At 39.7% G+C, this 20,484-nt stretch overlaps 1 protein-coding gene across 5 annotated transcripts in view; it reads right to left on the bottom strand.

Moving 5' to 3' along the window:
* HNRNPD (heterogeneous nuclear ribonucleoprotein D) overlaps window positions 1–18,825 on the bottom strand; it is a 608,599-nt gene extending 589,774 nt beyond the window's left edge. For 4 of the 5 annotated variants that reach the window (XM_044061182.1, XM_044061186.1, XM_044061184.1 and 1 more), the window contains exon 1: window positions 18,511–18,825. In XM_044061182.1, the coding sequence (XP_043917117.1) occupies window positions 18,511–18,656 (146 nt within the window). In that variant the 5' untranslated portion in view covers window positions 18,657–18,825. The remainder of the gene's footprint in view (window positions 1–18,510) is intronic. The other variant, XM_044061185.1, reaches the window with a different exon arrangement.
* Between the last annotated feature and the right edge of the window lie 1,659 nt (window positions 18,826–20,484).

Here is a 20,484-nt window from a genome sequence, read left to right as displayed (position 1 = left end):
GAAAAAACGAAAACACAAGTTCTTATGTCATTAAACTACTTAGAACAGCAGAACCCCAAAAAAGGATAGCCTAAACTATCAAACTCTCAAAAAACTCTAAACACTCTGATAAAGTTATACTTTCTAAGAAAAAGACAAAACTGATCTCTCAAACGGCCTGAGCTGTAGAGAAACGCATGATCTGTTGCAGCAGCGAACTAGATCTAGGGAAGGCAGGGGTGCATTGTGGGATACGATTTTCAGCCTCAAGCTGTTACAGATCTCAAGCTTTGCAATTTGGCAGACTCAGAGCACAGGACAGGCTCTGAACCCATCAGTCAAAATGAAGGCGAGATTGAACAACTTCACATCATATATTAATATAAAACATAAAATTAGTCAATAATTTCCTTAGGATTCCTTCCTTTTAAAACAGGTTTTAAAGAAGCCTTCTCATTCAATCCTTTACCTTGATCAGCCCTTAGCCTAATTATCCATTTTACCGCTGCAGTTTTAGTAATATTTCTTAGATCGACCCCTCTTAAGTTAGGTCTCAAAGTTCACTTGTACTACCATGCTCTGACAGATTATACGTTATAACAGTATACATTACCTGAATAATGCCCTGTTGAAGCATGTTATATTAGGTTTCATCTAACAGTTTTTTTTTTTTTGATGGGCTAGGACTAAGTGAATAACTATATATATATATATATATATATATATATATATATATATATATATATACATACACACATACATACACACACACACACACACACATATATATACACACACACACATTATATATATATATATATATATATATATATATATATATATATATATATATATATATATATATACACACACATACATATATATGTATATATATATATATATATATATATATATATATATATATATATATATATATATATATATATATATATATACACACACACACACACACACACATACATATATATACATACACACACACACACACACACACACACACACACACACACACACACACACATTTAATTGATGAATTCATGGTCTGATGAAGCTGAGGTAAAAGCGCTTGCCGCTGGCATCTTTATTAAACTTCACATTTTTATGTCTCCTTTGACAGTCTTATTCCGTTGCGTTATTTTATACTGCGTTACTGGATTTTTCCTCAATAATCCATTAATTCTTGTATACGTAGCATTTTTATTTTTTTTACTCTCAAAACACCTGTTTAGATAAGCAATACTCAGAAAATAAAAAAGCCCCCCCCCCCAAAATCAGCCCTAAACCAGCCCTTAGATACAGACAAACCGCAACAGGAAACTTCTGATATGGAGGAAAAAAATAGAGTTTCTTAAAGGGGAAATACCACTTAAAATCACTAAATAAAACAGCTTTTTTCTTAAAAAGGATAATGTTTTGTGCATGGGAGGTTTTGTCAGAGTGGGCTTACCTGCCAGAAATGATGCTTTTCAGTAGAGTGCAGTTTCTGTGGAAACTCACAACTGCTTCTTCTCAAGGCAAGTACATTTCTGTTGACTGTTGGCCCTGCTCCCCTTTCAGCTGAGAAATTAGCAGTCGATTGAATTTTTAGAAGGGAGACAGAGCTTTGTAAAGCTAACCAGCTCCATGTAGCCAAAACAGCCACTGCAGCATCGAGAAGGATTAAAAACACAGCAAGATATCTACAGAACAGATGTTAATGTATTAAATGAACATTCAGAGACAATAAGCAAAATGATGCAAGCTCCAAGAGACTTTTTTTGGAAAAGAAACTTCATTCAGCCCCAACAAGGTGTGCAAATATCACAAAGGAAAACTGCGTAATCATACTTTCATTTGTATGAGAACTTAGGTGGGGAGTGTGCACAACTGGCTCATACTGCATGTTTGCAGCTATACAGTGCAACCCCTGAAACTGTGGTGAAATAAGTACAACTGAAAGAAATGCAAGTCCAAGATTGGTGCATCCTAACTTTTACTGTAATTACAGGAGAGAGAAAACAAGGAAAATATGGGCAACTCTCCCGAAAATACACCAGGAGCTGCAAAAGGGTGCCCCCTTGCATGGTGAGGGAGAGGAGAGAAAAAAAAAAAAAAAAAAGAAAAGAAACATGCATGGTATTAAAAGTGTTGAGTCTCAAATTGTGTGGGACTTGGGTTTGGGACTTTAGGAGCAGAGAGAAAAATCACACACTGAGAAAGAAAATCCACTTAGAATGCAGTGATCTAATTGCACACTGCTACATAATATCCCTTTTCCCACCCCTCCTCCTTCCTATAAACCTCCACAGCATTTTATCACTTTGCCCGCTCCCTCACCATTCTCTTCCCACTCAGCGCTGAACAGCACTTTTGACTTCATTTCCCATTCAGCACTATGACATTGGCATTCCATTCTTTCTAGTTTATCACTAATACAAGGAAAATGCAAACAAGCAGGGCATCACCAACTTTCCAGCTGACTTCTGACCTTGACGCATGTTATTGACTTACTGGCATACACCCCTGTCCACTGACCTTCTGTGACTTCCATAAAGCAATAACCTGCAGTCTGCTTCTCAAACACGCAGTCCATGAATCTTAGAACATGGCCTTAACATGCCCAACAATATAAACTGGAAAAGCTGGACTGAATCTACATATCTATACAAAATCAAATTCAGGCAAAACCTTCTCAGTACAAGTAATGAAACTCAAAAGCTAAAGAGTAGGGAAATTTCCCTGGTGCTACAGTCAAATCTCCCCCAGTAAAGTCAATACCTCTGGTCGCCTATGAAGACAGGCCACATTCACAGTGGGACTAAACGGACCAGAGTCCCTTTGGAGGAAATAGACTAAACTACATGTTGAGATATGCTGAACAGTACAAATTACATACAGAAATTTAAGAACTCGCCACTGAAAATAATCTAAAATGATGATGCTTTATGTAGACCCAAAACTACACTGTTCCCAGTAACAGTCTCTAATACATATTTATTGACATCTGATAACCAGGAAAGTATGACCGAGTAAAAGCCAATTTTCAGCAGAGGCCCAGGGAGAAAAAGCTCCAAATTACTACAAAACATTTTAGCAATAATAATTTTCCAAGCTTCAAAAATAAAAACATCTGCAGTTTAAATAATTATAATAAATTAGGCATAATACAGTTAAGAATCGCTACAAGTTATACGACAATCATTTAACAGAGAAATTTTAGACAGCTGGTATAGAAATTAAAGATAAATTAGTCTAATACAAACAAACTGCAATATGAAGGAAGGGAAAAACAAGCTTATGGTATATTTACAGAGAAAGTCAGAAAAAAGCTTATGGTATATTTACAGAGAAAGTCAGAAAAGAGAATTTAACAGAAGTAAGGAAGTGAAGGGAGAGTAAGGAGTTAATAAGGAATGAAAACTATTTCACATCTAGGGATGTAGTTTATCCTAGTCTTCACCAGGACAGAGCCAGACTTTGACCAGGAAGTCTTTTCAGAGTGGTTCTGAAAGATGGAAGGGAGGGTACTGACCTGATGGATATAGGTAAGGAGTTCCAGCCCTTAGCAGCCTTGGTTGGACACATACAGATAATGCTCAGAAAATATGACAGGTTTGTACAGGAGCTTTTGTTCACTGGATCACAATGACAGACCGAGAACATAGTTAATGCAGAATTGTTTCTAGTGCTGGACAGGCAGACGGATGCTGGATAACTCTGTAGTTAAGATGTTATGTATATCTTGGTTGAGGAGGCAATTCTAACCAATTTGGAGACTCAAGTCCTATACAATGGTGGGTTCTGAACGGGGTATTTATTGCAAATATTTAGCAAATTTGTTACAACGTCAAGCATCCCTATTTTTTGAGGTGTTTTTCTTTATGCAACTTTGTATATACAGGTTGAATGCATCATCATACAGTATCACCCCTAATAATTTGCTATGAGAAGTAACTTCAATGGTTGCATTATAGACAGGGGGGAGATATGGGAGAAAAAAAAAAAAAAACTAGTTTGGTCTTTTTTGGGTTGAAAATGAGTTTGAGTTATCAAGTCATGTTTCAGTGGCTGTTAAAAGCTTAGAGTAATTTTTGGAGGTGTACCAGGTCATATGTGCAAATGAGTGTAGAAACCTCTATGTATTGAATTAGGGTGGCCTACTGTGTGGCTGCTGGTGAAAATGTTAAAAAGGGTAGAAGACCAAGGATACAGCTTTGTGGTATACCAGTGGTGACTGAGTTAAGGACAGCGCACAGAGTGTCATTCTACTGATCGGTATCTACTGGGCAGGTAGGTTTTGAACCACGGAAGGGTAGACTGGAAGACAACTAGTGAGGACATCTGAAGTAGAAGTTTGCTGTGACATACTGCGTCAAAGGCTTTAGACTAGTCTAGAAAAAAGGAAGATACTGATTTGCAGTCATTTCTAGCTTTACTGACAGTATCTATGCAGGTTAGAAGGTAGTGCTAGTACTATGGTAAGGATGGAAGCCATGTTGTGTAGGGGATAGGAATTCTTCCTGCTGGAGAGTCCCGCAACTGTTCTCGAATACAAATTTTTAAAAGTATTTTGGCGAGGGGAAATTAGATCTATAACAATCCAGTAAATTGTCTGTTGAATTTCCTCTGCTGTGCAAGGGATAATGTGTGACATTTTCCAGGCAGTGATTCCTGAACCAACCCGTTTATAAGGATCGAGACAAGATAGGTACTGCTATTGGCTGATACTTTTAGGTAGTCTTTTAGAAGGTCATCAGCTGAAGAACACTGTTCAAGCTCAATAGTAGCTTTATAGAAGATGCGGGTAAAGATCTGAAGGAGACAGTGGATGTGCTGATATGTAGCTGCTGTACAGGGCTGGGATTAGATGTTGAGGAATCTTTGGTTAGATTTGCTATACCATCTATAAAATATGGTACTTTTCCGTTAGAGGCAACTGGTGTAATGAGCAGTTGCAATGTTAGCACGTGATCGCAATGATCACACTGCTGGTGCTGATGTATACACCACTCTGGTTTCTGTTAATTGCAAAAACCCACCCCAATGCCCTCAAAAAAGAAAGTTTCCAGATTTTAAACTGCAGCTGCTCTGTTTCTTGTCACTCATCAAAGGTCAACTGCCACACCAATGTGTTCACCGCAAAACAGTCATACAGGAGCTGTACCTCTCAATCTCTTACCTCCACACATCTGGACAAAACCGTAAATAACGAGAGGCAAAAAGCCCACACATAGAAACAAATGTAAAATATGGTTCTTATAAACTAAGTAAGCTGATCACAGATTTTTCATTAGCATGCATTTTGTAAACAGTGTAAAGTAAGACATTCACACGTTACATTGATTTTCCAAGTTAAACGCTCACTGATCTGACACAAAGACAAACATTTTATGACAAGTACACCAAACGTTATGAAGCAGAAATCAGGAAGTTCCACGAAAATCTAGACTTTCACAACTTATGACCGGTATGTAGAATTCTGAATATTCCGCCTACACTGCACAAATGGAACTCTCTTCAGTCCTGTATGTTTTACAGCCATGTCTCCACATACCGGAAAGCGTCATACTCCTTATTGTAATACATTTGCAGTAAGACTCTTAAGAAATATGACAGATAGGTTCATAGGTTCATACTAGGCTATCTGCCCGAGGGCATTTACAAGCCTAGCCCATCGTTTTGTGGCTTACGCCACCCCTTTAGTATGGGGAACTATACCCATTATTTTGCTGTGCCTCTGTCAAGCAGTGACACTGAGGTAATCCCTGGGGTATATCTGCGATCTCCCATCCATTGGTCAAGATTTCTCTTGAACAAGGCCAGCGAGGTGCTCTGCCTCACATGTACCGGGATTTTGTTCCACAGCATAGGGAGTCTTTGGGTGATGAATCTATCCCTCCAGCACGTCCTATTAATAGCCGTGTCGAGGTTTAAGTCTCCGCCTTGTGGCTCTGATGGATCTAGATTTTTGAGGTGAAGCATATTCATCAAATCTGGGTTTGACATGGCCTTGTATGTTAGGCAAAGGTCACCTCTGAGCAAGCGGTAAGCGACTGAATAGAGCTGGAGTTATTTCAGTCGGGCAGCATAGGACAGATTTTTGAGACCCTTTATCCTTTTGGTGAGGAACTTTTGTGGCCTCTCCAGCTGCTGCAAGTGTCGGGTCAGATACATCCCGAATGGGGCATTGTACTCAATCATTGGTCTGATGAGTGATGAGTAAAGGGAGACTATGACCTCCCTTGATCTAGATGAGAATCCCTTCATGATAAGGTGGGCAATGTAGAAGGTCTTCCTAACTACTTTAGCTACATGGGTGTCGAATGACAGACTACTATCAACCTGGGTCCCCAGCCCGAAATAAAAATCCCACACGTAGTTGAGTGAGAGAAAATGTCATAACATTTCACAGCTATGCAACGAAATGGCACCCAGTTTGAATCACATATGATCAGCAACAGAAAACCTGAAGTTTTCGCTTCAGTCAAAAGTGTCTGCTGTAATGATTATGGCAGTAAAAGGATGCCCCATGACCACACACACAAAAATACAGCCGCCAATTCAATACTGACAGATATGCTTTTAATTTAAATAAAAACTTTTTACATTACTTTAAGGATCATTACACCCACGTATTAACATTGCAACTGCTCATTATACCTGTTGCCCCGATAACGGAAAAGTACCCAATATACAAAAGAAAGTTCAACTATACTGGCAAGTTATCAGGAGAGGGATTTTGACTATTTTTGGCCAGGATGTCTAAAATTTTGAGAGAGTTGTGTTTAGTATTACTCTGACAGTTGTTAACAGTTCATAGGTGTGTACTAGGCTAATGGCCCTGGAGCCTTTATAAGCCTAGCCCAGCCCACAGAAGTGCCCTGGCATCATGCCGCCAGACGTCGGCTCCCAGTGCCTCTATCAAGTAAAGCCACTGGGGTGATCCCCAGGGTGAACTTTCTATTACCCATCCACTCAAGATTTCTCTTTGAGGGACAGCGAGGTGCTCTGCTTGACATGTATGGAAAGTCTATTCCAGAACATGGCCAGTCTCTGGGTGAGGAATCGGTCCCTCCATCATGTTCTGTTGACAGCGGTAATGAGGAGGTCTCTGGAGCGTGTGGTGTGGAGAGATTGGTATTAGATGTAGCATTTCTAACAGAGCTGGGTCAGACATGGCTTTGCAAGTCAAGCAAAGATTGCCGCTCTTTCGGCTTTTCCCAGTTAGGGGTCGCCACAGTGGAACTCCAGTCCGCTCATGATTGACAGTGGATTTTACAGTGCCCAGTTGCCAGCCCGACGCCCAACCTTCAATGAAGGCACGCCCATTCACGCTCACACCTACCTGTCTAACGTCACTTGACTGCGGGGACGACATGCAGACTCCACACAGAAGGCGCTCCAGCTGAGAATCAAATGGGAGAACCTTTTGCTGTGAGGCGACAACACTAATCGCTGCACCACCGCAGCTACAAGCAAAGATAGCCTCTAAGTAGGCGATGGCGATATGAGACAGAGAATAGCCAGAGTCTTTTGAGTCTATCCACATAGGACATGTTTTTAATGCCTAGGATCCTCTGAGGTACTTCTGTGGCCTTTCCAGCCAAGCACAGTGGTAAGCACTAGGTAGCCCATCTACCACAACAGGAGTTGTTTCTGGCCCAGAAACACATTTATTGGCTGTTTGGGCAGTTTTTTCTACTCAATATCGGAGCTATTTGGCTGACTGTTATCTAACTGCAATCAACTGTATTACAAGCAAAACTAAGTATAAACTTAACTGTTACAGGTAGTACTGCAGCGTTTCTGTTCGTTTCATTGAATATTATGGTGTCTCTGAAATTTTCCACCCCCCTCCCTGTTCTTGTTGTGGTATTTATCTTGTTGGCTTAGGAATTGCCCGCCCCTCCTGTAAACTTGCGTTTTGAACACCACTCCTGGGTTAATCTAATTTGCTCACTCAACTTGAGTACAGTGAGATCATATTTTGATTTTAGACACTCCTACCAGTCCCATCTCTTCAGCTCTATCCACAGTGTAAAGAGCATTTGGGAAGGACAACCCCTGTAAGTCTCTCTCAACTGTGCTGTATTCTAGCCCTTTCCACTAAAAAATTACTTTATTCAGCTACTCTTACTGTAACTGTCTTCTACCATCTTTATTACCTTACTTTGCTGTTCTGATAGCTCTTAAGTGTTCAAGTGCTATTATTCTGACTTATTACTGCTCGTTAGTTTGTCTGCTATTCTATGCATCTTAGTTTTGGTACTTGTGCTTCAGGGCCAGTTATTTTACATTTAGGGTTTTTGTGGACAAACCCTCATCAAACCCTGTTCTCCCAGTGTCCACCAAGTATTCAGAGCACTGCATTTCTGTGAATTTGTACAGAGATGATATAACAGAACTAAATTCTCCTGACTGAGAAGAGTTGGAACCTTTTCCCCATCTTAAAATCCAAACTGATAAGTACACTTTTTGCAACTTACTTTTCACTGTGCTGTATTTATATAGTTGCTGTATTGTTTCTGTCCTTTGTTGTTGTCTGCACTTTGTTTCTTAGGGTAGCTCAGAAGCTAGTTTCAGGTGGGGGTTGTTGAGCCAGTCCATCTTAACTATTTGTCATTGCCTGAGGAGTATTTTCTGTGTTGTACTTCCATTGCTAGCTAGAATCTCCGTGTGTTCTGAGTGCAGTGTTGTGGCAGTCTTAATTACATACATATATATATATATATATATATATATATATATATATATATATATATATATATAGATTTTGTTTTTTACCCTTCTTCCCACACTTATCTGTCCTACATGAACATTCTACCATTTCTGGATAGTCAATTTGCATTATTTGTTTTTAGTCACTTCCTTCTAGGTGATGCAAGGCTATTTAAGATGCTTAAAGTTGTATTGGATTAATTTACAGCATTGTATAAGGGGAAGCTTTTTTAGGATGTTCCAGTAAATAGAAGATAGTGTAGTAATGAACACTTCTAGATTAAACTTAGAAAGGCTGCATATTACTTTATAAATATGCTGTTTAACTGGATGTGCAAGATATCCATTCATACAGCTTGGGAGATTATCAGAGAGCATAGCTCTCAACATTCCATCTCCAAAATGAGGAACACTACCCCTCAAAATGTGGAACAAATGGGTAAAATGTGGAACACATACTAATGGCTTATTAACAACTTCAACTAGGAAGGCCATAGGAAGGTTAAACTATGCTGGCTTTACTGATAAAGATCTTTTAATGAATTAATAAGATTCATTTCTATTTACCATGGATTTCACTTAAAAAAAATTCCTAACACTGAATGTGAGCCTTTCAATGTGGAAACACTGAGGAACTTTGAGGAGCATGAACTTTAAGACCCCAAATGAGGTACGTTCCTCGTAATGAGGTACACTTGAGAGGTATGTCAGAGTGTCTGACGTTGTACCTGTGGTGGAGCATTTGCTAGGATCTGATACTACGATCCAGTCTAATAGGAATTTGATGTCTTGCTATAATGTGTTGGGCTATTAGTTGTGTGAAACTACAAGTTCATACTAGATGTAAGGGAGCTAGAGTTTACATCCAACCAACTGACATTCACATCACCTACTAGTATTTTTTCTTGTTGAAATATTACGGATATCCAAAGTAGCATATCTTCCAGTACAACTATATTGTCACCAGGAGGAATGTTTATTTTGAGGAAAGCAAAAAAAAAAAAAAAAACTCTGCTGAACTGAATTTTGATGCTGGTTTGCTGCAAGGGGAAATGTGGTAGGTATGGCAATACCACCCCCCTTTCCTGTTTTATTAAGTCATTACAGATAATATTATAGCCAGGAGGTACAACTTCTGAGATGTTTATAATGGGTTTAAGCCAAGTTTGTTACAGCAAGAACGCAAAGCTTATGTTGGGTAATCCAGGAATGCAGCTCAGCAGTATCTGTCAGTGCTTCCTAGTACCACTTGAAATCAGATATCCAGAAATACCAGCATGTGCACCTCAAGCTCTTTCCCACCTCAAAACGCAAACTTTGCTCTATCCTGTTCTCAAGTTATTTAGACGAGTGTACTACATAATTTTACTGTAGCTGCTATGCTTTTGTCATGAGATCTTCTTGTGACCAAAGCCATCCATGGTTAAACTTACATAACCAAAAAAGTGCTTTCATATCTATTTAACCATGAAATTCAGTATTCTTTTTTTTAATGAGGACCATCATGAAATTTCATTACCACTCTGTCTCTTCTCAATGTTCCAACCAGTGACAGCTTAGAAATATACTGAGCAAGTGCACACATTATGTCCAGTGCAATTGGTGCCATTTTCCCACAAAACGGACACAACAGATTTAACTAGTACATATCAACCAAATGTTTGAACAAACAAAATTATTAGGTATATTTTTCTGCTACAGGCAACTAGCTATTTCTGGAAGCCTCTCAATAGGTCTACCAAATAAGCACTGCAAGCTTATGACAACCTCAAATCCAGCACAAAACAAGCCATATTAAATGCCACTCTCATTTTGACACTAAGTATAAGACGAACACCCCCTTCACTTTTTTTTTTTAAACTCTACATACGTGTCCAAGCAGTCCAGCAAATGGGGCTCACATATGGAAGAAAGCAGTATGCTTCCCCACTATCCATCTCAAGAATGTTCCACACCTACTCCAAATTCACAGCCTGGGTTTCTGGGCCATACAAAAGCACTGACTGCATCAGTTTTATGCGCCTGTTTTTCTGCTTCTATAGCATTCTTGTGTCGCACACTACTACAAAATTTTCAGCCAACTGGTTACAGCACCTCCAATTCTAGCCTTCGCACATCTTAAAACTTGCCCTCCCACCACATCTCCCAGTACTTGAAGCTGTAAACCTGCTCCACCACTTTCCTATTATTCATCTTTGATTTCCCCAACTGCAACCAAGGCCCTCACCTGTGCCCAGTTTCATCCCATAAGCCTTCACTATTGCACTCCAGTAACCTATCATTTGCTGAAGTTCCTCTTCACAGCCTGGCTGCAGAGAGACACTGCTGACTGGAGTTCACTAACTGTACAAGCAAGGATGTGCTCACAGTTGAACTCCAATTCACACCAGTTCTTGCTAGGAGCCTCTCTAAATCCACTCACTGTATATAATTGTGCCAATGGGCCCCAGCACATAGTAGCATGCACTAATAAGACTGCCCAAATCAGTTTACCCAGAACCCAAGTCTAAACACCCCATTGGATTAATTCCCTCATCTCCACCATTTCCACCAACTGTTTCAATGCTCAAGTCAGGTTCACTGCACTGAATCCTTGCCTGATCAGAGTGCCTCTCCCACATTCTACTATTCTGTATTACTGGTTTATTAAAAGTCCCCAACACTTCAATGAGTACAGGTTTATACTGCCAGCAGTTAAAGATGACCTTATTTCCCATTCATATGGATACACCTCTCTCAATACTATAAAAGCACCCCCACAAGAGGCACTTTCCCCTCCTAGGTGGCCTAAGGGGTTGGGAGGGTGGCCTAATGGTTAAGGTGTTTGCCTTACAAACACAAGGTGCAGGGTTTGAATCTCACAAGGGATAATTGGCTAGGCTTAAAATGGCTCACAAGGGCAGTTCGCTTAGTACTAATCTATGAACCTATGAACACAGCCACACTAGCTGCATCACACCCCCATCTGAAACTTGCCCTTTTCAATCAGTTGACCGTAACTTAACCAGACTAGTGCACAGGGTGCAATAACCATTTTTGTAATTAAACATCACAACGATGCTGCACATGAGCTAATGTTGTATACCAATTTATCATCAGAACACTAGATTTTGCATCAACACGCAGTTTCAAGTCATGGCCCACTGTAATCCTCAGCAACTTATCCCAATCTTGTCAAAAAATTTTCCAAGGGAAGGAGAGTTAGAGTTAATCAGGGACATTCTGCAAAAGCCATGGCAGCTATAGAAGTGAATTTGTGACATTAAGACAAAACCAGGGGAATCTGAGAGGTATAGATTTTGTGATGCACATGTTGGATTTTAATAGCCATGTAACTGAAGCAGCACTCACATTTCTTTACACGTAAAAAAACACGGCTACTTGGGTGTTTGAACAGACACGTAATAAATGTTTAATTCGCATGTAAAACGTAATACAAAAAAAAACAAACAAAACTGCTTAACAATGAAAAGCCTCTTTCAAAAATGTCTTTCTCCCTATTGCTGAGGAAGTTATGGATTATTCTGACCCCCAATGTGATGTCAGCATGTCAAAAGATAAACAGAACTTCTTACAGAAGATTCAATGAGGGAGGAACACATTAAAGCTGTTGAGTGCACTTTCAGGAACATAAGAAAAATGAGAATGTTAAATGACAAAAAGCAAAACTAGCCACTGGGGAAAAAGTAATTTAAAAACAGATAAACTAATGTGACCATCAGTGTGCACATAATCTTTAAGCGCCTGTTAAAGCCCGCATGGACACAGATTTGACATAGCCATAAAAGGCAAACCAGCCAAGAATGAAGCCTTACAGACTCAGCAGCACACAAGCTGGATCACAGAAGTAAAAAAAAGACACAATTTTAGTTAACACACCAGCCTGATTACCTGGTCAACAAACAGCAAATAAATTCCCCAATACTTATTCATCAGCCTACTTTGAAGCTGGATTGTGACATCATCTTAAAGTTATTCATTAAGACAATGCAGTGTACCATACAGCAGGAAGAGCAGACTTGAAAACAGCAGAATGCTCAGAAACTTTCCGGCTAAGCAGTTGTGGTGAGCGTGGGGGGAATAATACGCCTATAAAGGGCACAGGGGAAACAGTTTGTCACAGTGCCAGTGACTTAGAAGGACAAAGCCCTGTCTACAGCTCAAAAATGACTAGACTTTGACTAGCATCTTAGGTGCTTAACAATAGTGGCAGGACAGGATATGCATGAACCTCTGGGAAGGGTGCAGCAACGGCAAACTGCCACAGCACCTCAGAAAAGTGACAGTGTTACCAATAACATCCTGGGGGAAAGTTTTCAATTGTCAAGCTACTGCATGGGGAAGATGTGGGTAGTTCCCCAACTCTAAGGAGGGGGATAAGAAATAATCACTCCACTACCTGATGTCTGGGAGGACACTGGCAACCCTCATGACAACTTGCATGGCTGCTGCTGCCCACAACAGTTCTTCACCCCCATTTAATACTGGTGTAATATTCTCTCACATAGAACAGAGAATGGGCAAAGTGACAGAGGATGAAATAACTCAACCAAAAAGCTAGTTTGTAGATTCTGCACAAGCATACACATGTTTTCAGTAAATATCAAGTAAAGTGACACCTTGCACTGCAACCAAGAATTAAATCAACTTCTACTCTTCAAATTTTGCCACATATTAAATACTGTTAGAAACAGAATGACAAATGGTCTTAGTTCTACTTTCCCCATCGACTACAATTACCCACTCTTGCAGAAGTTTACCATACTTCTGTGCGTTTTACTTCAGACAAAAACATGGGGTCATATCAAAAACGTGAGTGCACTTTCTATGGATGGTGTCTCGATGACAGGTGTGCTTGGGGGGGGGGCAGTATTCCTATGGTAGGGTGCCCCAGTTTCTCATACTGCACTCATTGTGCAGAAAACACGGCCACCATTCTTAACCAGATGTCTAGAATGACACACAAACTTTGTTGCTGACTCCCACAATCAGCAGTTCCATTTTCCAAGCTAGATGCAAGTACATATATACAATTTGGGTTATGTCAAAAAGATGTTTTTTTATCCCACATGTTGATTTGAACAGCAAAAAAGTGACAATGAGATGTGAGAAGCAACTTCCTAGACACACTTTTCACTGCACTATAAAAGTGGACTAAGACTTACATAAGTTGTATCAAAGTCATATTCAAAACATACCTCCCATTACTTTTCTAATGTTAGAAAGTTATGACCAAGCTTAGGCTTCCTGATTCACCCAAATCCAAAACAGCCTAAAATGGCAAATAAAAATTCAGAACTTACAGATGGCAAAAATACTACAGCATAAAATCTTTACATTTTATAAATATATTTGCCTTTACATATATATATTTTATATTTATAAATATATAAAACAGCAAACTGCAAATAAAATAAAATATTTATGAATGTAAATATTTTATGATGCTCCTGCTCCAAAAATGCACACACCACTTTCATAAAAACATATTTCAAAGTAAATGAGGAGGCGTACGTCACTACCTTTCAACTGGAATAAAAAACAAAAATTCATACCCATGCAATACAAACAGTTATGGATAAAAACTTGGTCTGAAACCAAAATCTGACAAATACTGAATCTGACCTCAATTTCCTTGAGAATTTTTAATTTTAAAAGTCAGTCAAGGAAATGGAACAACTTAAATTCAGTTGTTGCGTCTTTCGGCTTTTCCCAGTTAGGGGTCGCCACAGCGGAACTCCGGCCCGCTAATCATTGGCAGGAACAACTTAAATTCAGTAACAAAAGTGGCTAATCATAAGACCTACCGCAACTAAAAGTGGGACCCAAGTTAATGCGAATTTGTAGGTGCAACAGACTAAACATTGCACAAAACAGCAGGTTGCACTATTCTGATAAATCCTATTACAAAATTAAGCTCAGTGAAAAGATTAAGCCACCCCAATGCATTTTTAGAAACCCATACAAAAAGATTATTTTGTAGTTCATTAATACTAGTGCACCTGATCACAGACTCTGGACTACCAGCACATACAGTGTGCATCCGAAACACGGTCTAGTTGTCAGGAGTAATAAAAGCATATCAAGACAGGTCTTGTAATTAATATTCACAGCCATGCTCAACATTGCACAATCACATTTCATCACTATACAGCAAACCACCACATATTAATAAAAAATATAAAAAGCAAACCTCAATCTGGCCAAGGAAAGGCATATGGATTAAAGTACAAGTATCCACAACACTTCTCCAAGTTTTTTTTTTGAGAGGCAACAGCACTGGCTAAGAGTCACCTTCCTGTACACTACTATTCCACAGACATGTACAGTATACCATGTATCAAAATACATACTGAGGAATAGCCATAAGGAGTAAAAAGTCATATGGAAAAGATCTGCTGTTTCAGGGATATCACTGTGCTTGCAACAAGTGGGTTAAAATCACTGACATTTAGAGACACCACCAATATCCCCCACCTTGGTTAACCAGAAGACATGTAACCCAGCATCACCTTGATACTTCCAGTGAAGTCATGCTTGCAAAAAGCAGTACACTACCACTTAAACAAGCTTGTAGTGGTGCAAACATACCACAAAATATATAAAAAAAAATGTCCCTTAAATGTTGCAAGAAAACACAACATTAAAACAATGCTTACATTTGCCAATTTGCAATACGAATAAACATAAAGAACACATTTACATTAAAAATACAGATTTGAGCACAGAAAGGGAGAACTCTGACAAATGCCAGAAGGTAACTTTTGCTCGAGTACTTCAGATGGAAGTAAACTGCGAGGACAGCAGAAAGTAGTAAAGGACATGCTGTAGTTTAGAAGAGATCTGAAAAGACGACAAATGAGGACAGTAAACAGAGCCAAATACCATTGTTAGTAGGAATGTTAAGCAATGTGATCAGTTAGTATTGGAGGACCACGATAGTACTTGTTTAATATTCATTCATATAGAATCTTTGCACAAGCAGGATTCAAGTTTAGAGAAGAACTCACAAAAGCTGTTAACAGATGTAAAGCAGAAAGGACTCCCACATACTTTAGCCCAGTAATGGACACAGTCTGAACTGCCTTTGTGTGGACAGTGAAAGACATGAGAGTCTGTCTGGCTGTGTTCCGAGATCACTAGTCCTTTATAGATCATAGGAGGTTACACAAGTCAGCACCCAGAGGCCCTGCCCAGCAGGGACACAGGTGGAATCCCAGGAGTGTATTTTCTATTTCCCATCCAGTTATCCAGGTTGCAGTTACAAAGGGATAATGAGGTACTCTGCTTGACATGGAGATGGAGTCTATTACCTTAATGACAGGCTACTGGCAAAGTGAACGTTTGGCCTGAGAAACTTAAAACTGTTACTTTCTATCTTCACCAAAATCATAATGAAGTTTCTTATATAGTGAACAGTGATGTTCTCTGATCTAGGGTGCTTAGCAAGCGCCTATTCAGTTTGAGCAGAATTACTCCGGCTTTTGATCTAGGGTGCTTAGCAAGCGCCTATTCAGTTTGAGCAGAATTACTCTGGCTTTTGATCTAGGGTGCTTAGCAAGCGCCTATTCAGTTTGAGCAGAATTACTCTGGCTTTTGATCTAGGGTGCTTAGCAAGCGCCTATTCAGTTTGAGCAGAATTACTCTGGCTTTTGGCAGCTGGTATAACTAAACACACAATTTTCTCCCGAATTATAGTTTGGCGATTTTCTCCTAAATTATAGTTGGGTGTGTTTGACATTCAGATCACCACAGTTATGATATAACCATAAGCTCAAGTACTTAAATGAACAAGTGAAGGAATTACTATGCTAGTCTGAGCACAGACAGGTTTTGGTTGATACCATAGTAGTACATTTTTTTTAACTAACATTATGTACAGTTTTAGGCCTTCAAGTTGACAGGTTATGGCTGCAGCAGAGGCTGTGGTGTATAACCATCTACAAAAACATTAGATAAGATTTGGAGCTTATCTAAGGGGAAATAAATGGGGCATAAGTTTGATAGGACAGCTGTTGCTCTGTTTGATGCTTCTGATCCAATTCGCAATTTGTAGCTGCTGCTGGAAAAGTTTTTTTTTTAAAAAGCACTCTGCTGCCTCTAGGTTTAGTAAAGTGGTTTGTATGAGCAGCTGGCAACAAGCAATATCGACCACAGTATAGTTCTAACAGGTGTAGGCACCTCTATAAACACAGCAGCAGGCAAGCTCAGGATGACATCACCGGAACAGCTAACACTACTGGGTACACTTAACCAAGAGCTTAACAAAAGCAAGGCAACCACTGTTATAATGCACCTCGGGGCACCGCCCTTAAGCCAAATTTTTTTTTATATTAAAGAAACACTGTTTACTAGCAACAAACGGTAACAAAACGTCAAACATTAACCAGATATTTAAACTATTCTGATGTTTATAAGCAGTATGTTCCACAAGTAACGCTTTTTGGCTAAAATAAAACTGGATGGGAAACAGAAAATATACCCCCTGGGATCCCACCCGTGCCCCTGCTGACCAGGGGCATCGGGTGCCGATTTGTGGCAGAACATGGGCTAAACTCTTAGCCAGGCTTATAAGGGCCAACATAGTAACCTCCTATGATCCTAAAAACTACAGATACCACCATGTAAGTGGGCTTTTCATATATACTGTGATACTGCCACAGTTTTGGGTTACACGTAAAACAATCGCTGCGTAGGTGTGCTGTAGTAGGACACTGGCAACGGGCAAGGCTTGCTGTTGCACACATTTAAGTACCTCATTTTAATCCAAGGCTTTAAATTAAAACTGCCCATCAGTCATCTATCCCCATATATTACGTCATCAGTTACGGTCCGCATTACTGTCACTATACTACGTTGAAACCAGAAGCCGGAGACTTAACAAGCTTCAAGTTTAAACGTAAGCTTCCTGATTGTGCACGCTGTCAACAGCTTCTCTACGGAAGACGACGGAGACCAGCTTGTAACCACATGGATATTTTTCCTCAATGTCAAAAAGTGAGTTATGACACAGCTGGGTTATAAACACGCTTGAGAAGAACAGTAATAAATCTAAGCAAACTTTGGTCAACTACTAGTGCAAGTGTAATTTTTTATAAGAAAGTTCCTGAATGGTTTCCCTACACGCCCCCCTCCCAAAAAAATAAACAAATTAATACATGGAAAGACACCCTACGTGCAGCTAGAAACTACGTATTATTTGAACTATCACCGAACCGCTTAGACAGATCTATCACGAGTCTTAAGAGCATTTTGATGTCCAAAAACTGATCACAAATTAAACGCACAACAGCACAGACTAAAACTTCATACAAAGCGTAAGAAGAATATTTTAAATCTACATAAATCAAACGCTATGGCAGTTCTGACTTGGATCTAGTAGTAGATTATATTATAAATGATAATCGTATAACTTCCAGTATACCCTAATGTAGGCTACCACAGCACCAGCTTTAAATGGCAAGCCTCCTAGACATAATACAATAACCAATCCTACACATAATACAATACCCCAATAACCTAATTGACCGGCTAGCAAATTGTGGAGCACACTCCTTTGTTTGATACCACACATGGAATGCTTGATTCAAGGATGCAGCGGGGGGACCATTAGCACTACAGCAGTCTGCTCATAGCCATCAATGGACTACAAGCGTTGCATTAAAACTCATAATACAATCAACTCTTATATCTTCCAAAAAAAGAAAAGAAAAAAATCATCGCCCTTGCACGGAGTTACAAGCCACGTAAGAGTAGACTCTGCTACTATAGTTATAGCTATGACAATATTCTGTACTGAAATGTTAATCTAACCCCTCATCTTCCTCCGCTTTGCCAGGGTCGACTTTGGAATCTTCAGAGTCCGTTGCTGTTGTTTCTGATGCCGCCATCATCACCTGTTCATCGGTTTGTTGCTCATTCTGTACTGCATTTTCTCCTCCAGTTTGCTCTTCTGACATATTTACTGTTACAACTTTAATACGCACAAAGACAGTGCAATAAAAACCCGATTCAATTTATGAAGGGCAGAAAAGAAAAAAAATGTACTTATTCTTATAAGAGCAAAACAAACTCGTTACTTCATTCACAAAATGGCGACCGGAAGGAACTGTGAAAAAGGTTGCAATGCACATGCACAATTTTCAAACCTATAACAACGCACGCTAGATGAAGGACGTATTGCCGTATATAGCGTACGGGTAATACAGTAAATACTTTATTTAAATAGTCTGCAAAGGAGGGTACTTCATTTACTAGACAGGGTGGAGTTAAGTGTAGTACAAACATTTGCCGATTGGTGGAGTGGTTTAGTTGGTTGGTACATTGGTTCAAAGAATTTCCTACTTCAAAGTATTGTTGTGTGTATTATACCTCAGATTCTTTGTTAAAAAGTCCAGTGGGAAAATAGGGAACAGACAACAAAGGTCCAAAATCAGGGACTTATTTATATATATATATATATATATATATATATATATATATATATTTTTTTTTTTAAATATAACTGTAATTCACTTAGGTATTGCATCAAAATTCTTTTCAAGGACAGAAAGTATGAAACTCTTGGGTGTGACAATACTGAATTAATTAATTTTACGTTTGTTTACTGGGAAAGTTTGCCTGGACAAAATGCCCTTTTTCAGCGGAGGCCCGGGAGAAAAGCTCCACATTTATAAATAACTGTAAGATACACATAGTAGGAATAGTTGTCTAAAATTCTACCATAAACCTTAATATCATTCTCTTCCATGTTGCAGTATTTTTGCTGTGGATTCCTCCGCCTTAGACGACCCGAATGGCGGCTCCCATGGAAAAGCTGAATCCTGGTTGCTGCCAGTGCATGGGACGTCACACACAGGGGTATAAACCAGGGGCCTTAAATGTGATGCCTGCAGGCATATACCTCAGAACTGACTGCCCAGTCGGACAATAGTCAAAGTAGTGCTAAATGATGCCATCTAGACAGGTTGAATGTAATGAAGGGGGATAGTGGGTGGGAAGGAATACTGCAACATGGACGAAAGGACATCTATGGTTATGGTAAAATTTTACACAACTATTCTATGTCCTTTTATCCCATGTATTCTTGCTGTGGGAGAGTACCACATCTCAAGTAGGAGGAAGAGTAGTGGAAGAAGTTGCAGATTCTAGGAATCCCTGCAGGTTTGCCCTTACAAGTCCTGCTCTGGCCTGGAGATATGGTCCAATTTGTAATGTTTGGTGAAGATATGCACAGAGGACGACGTGGCTGCCTCAAAAATGGTAGTTGAGTCCAGGCCTTTGAGGAAGGCCTCAGAAGAGACCACAGTGCCCTGACCTCATGAGTTAATTGTTTTCCATGGCAGGAGTAGCAGAAGGTGATAGTTTTCCTAATCCAGCAGGAAATAGTTTGTTTAGACACCGCCTTATCCATGGCCCTGGGTTGGAAGGACACAAAGAGCTGATTGGGCTTTCTGATAGCTTTGGTTTTGTCCAAATAGAATCTTAATTGCCTGTGGACATCAAGGGAGTGGAGTATTGTTTCACTGTCATTCTTTGGGGAAGGAAAGAAGGTGGGTAAGTGAATAGACTCATTGAGGGACAGCTCATTGACCACTTTGGGCATGAAGGATGGATTGGTGCACAGGGTCACCCTATCTTTATGGAAGATTGTGTAGAGTGGGGATGCCATTAGAGCTTGAAATTCTGAAACCCTTCTGGCTGAGGTAAGGGCTACCCGTAGGACAGTTTTCCATGTGCACATCTGCAAAGAAACAGAGCTAGCTGGTTCAAAGGGAGCAATTGCGA

This window comes from Protopterus annectens, chromosome 2.part0 (assembly GCF_019279795.1).
Source record: "Protopterus annectens isolate FY-2018-M chromosome 2.part0, PAN1.0, whole genome shotgun sequence".
NCBI lineage: Eukaryota > Metazoa > Chordata > Ceratodontiformes > Protopteridae > Protopterus > Protopterus annectens.
Note: the sequence above shows the minus strand (reverse complement) of the source record. Positions and strands in the feature narration are given on the sequence as shown.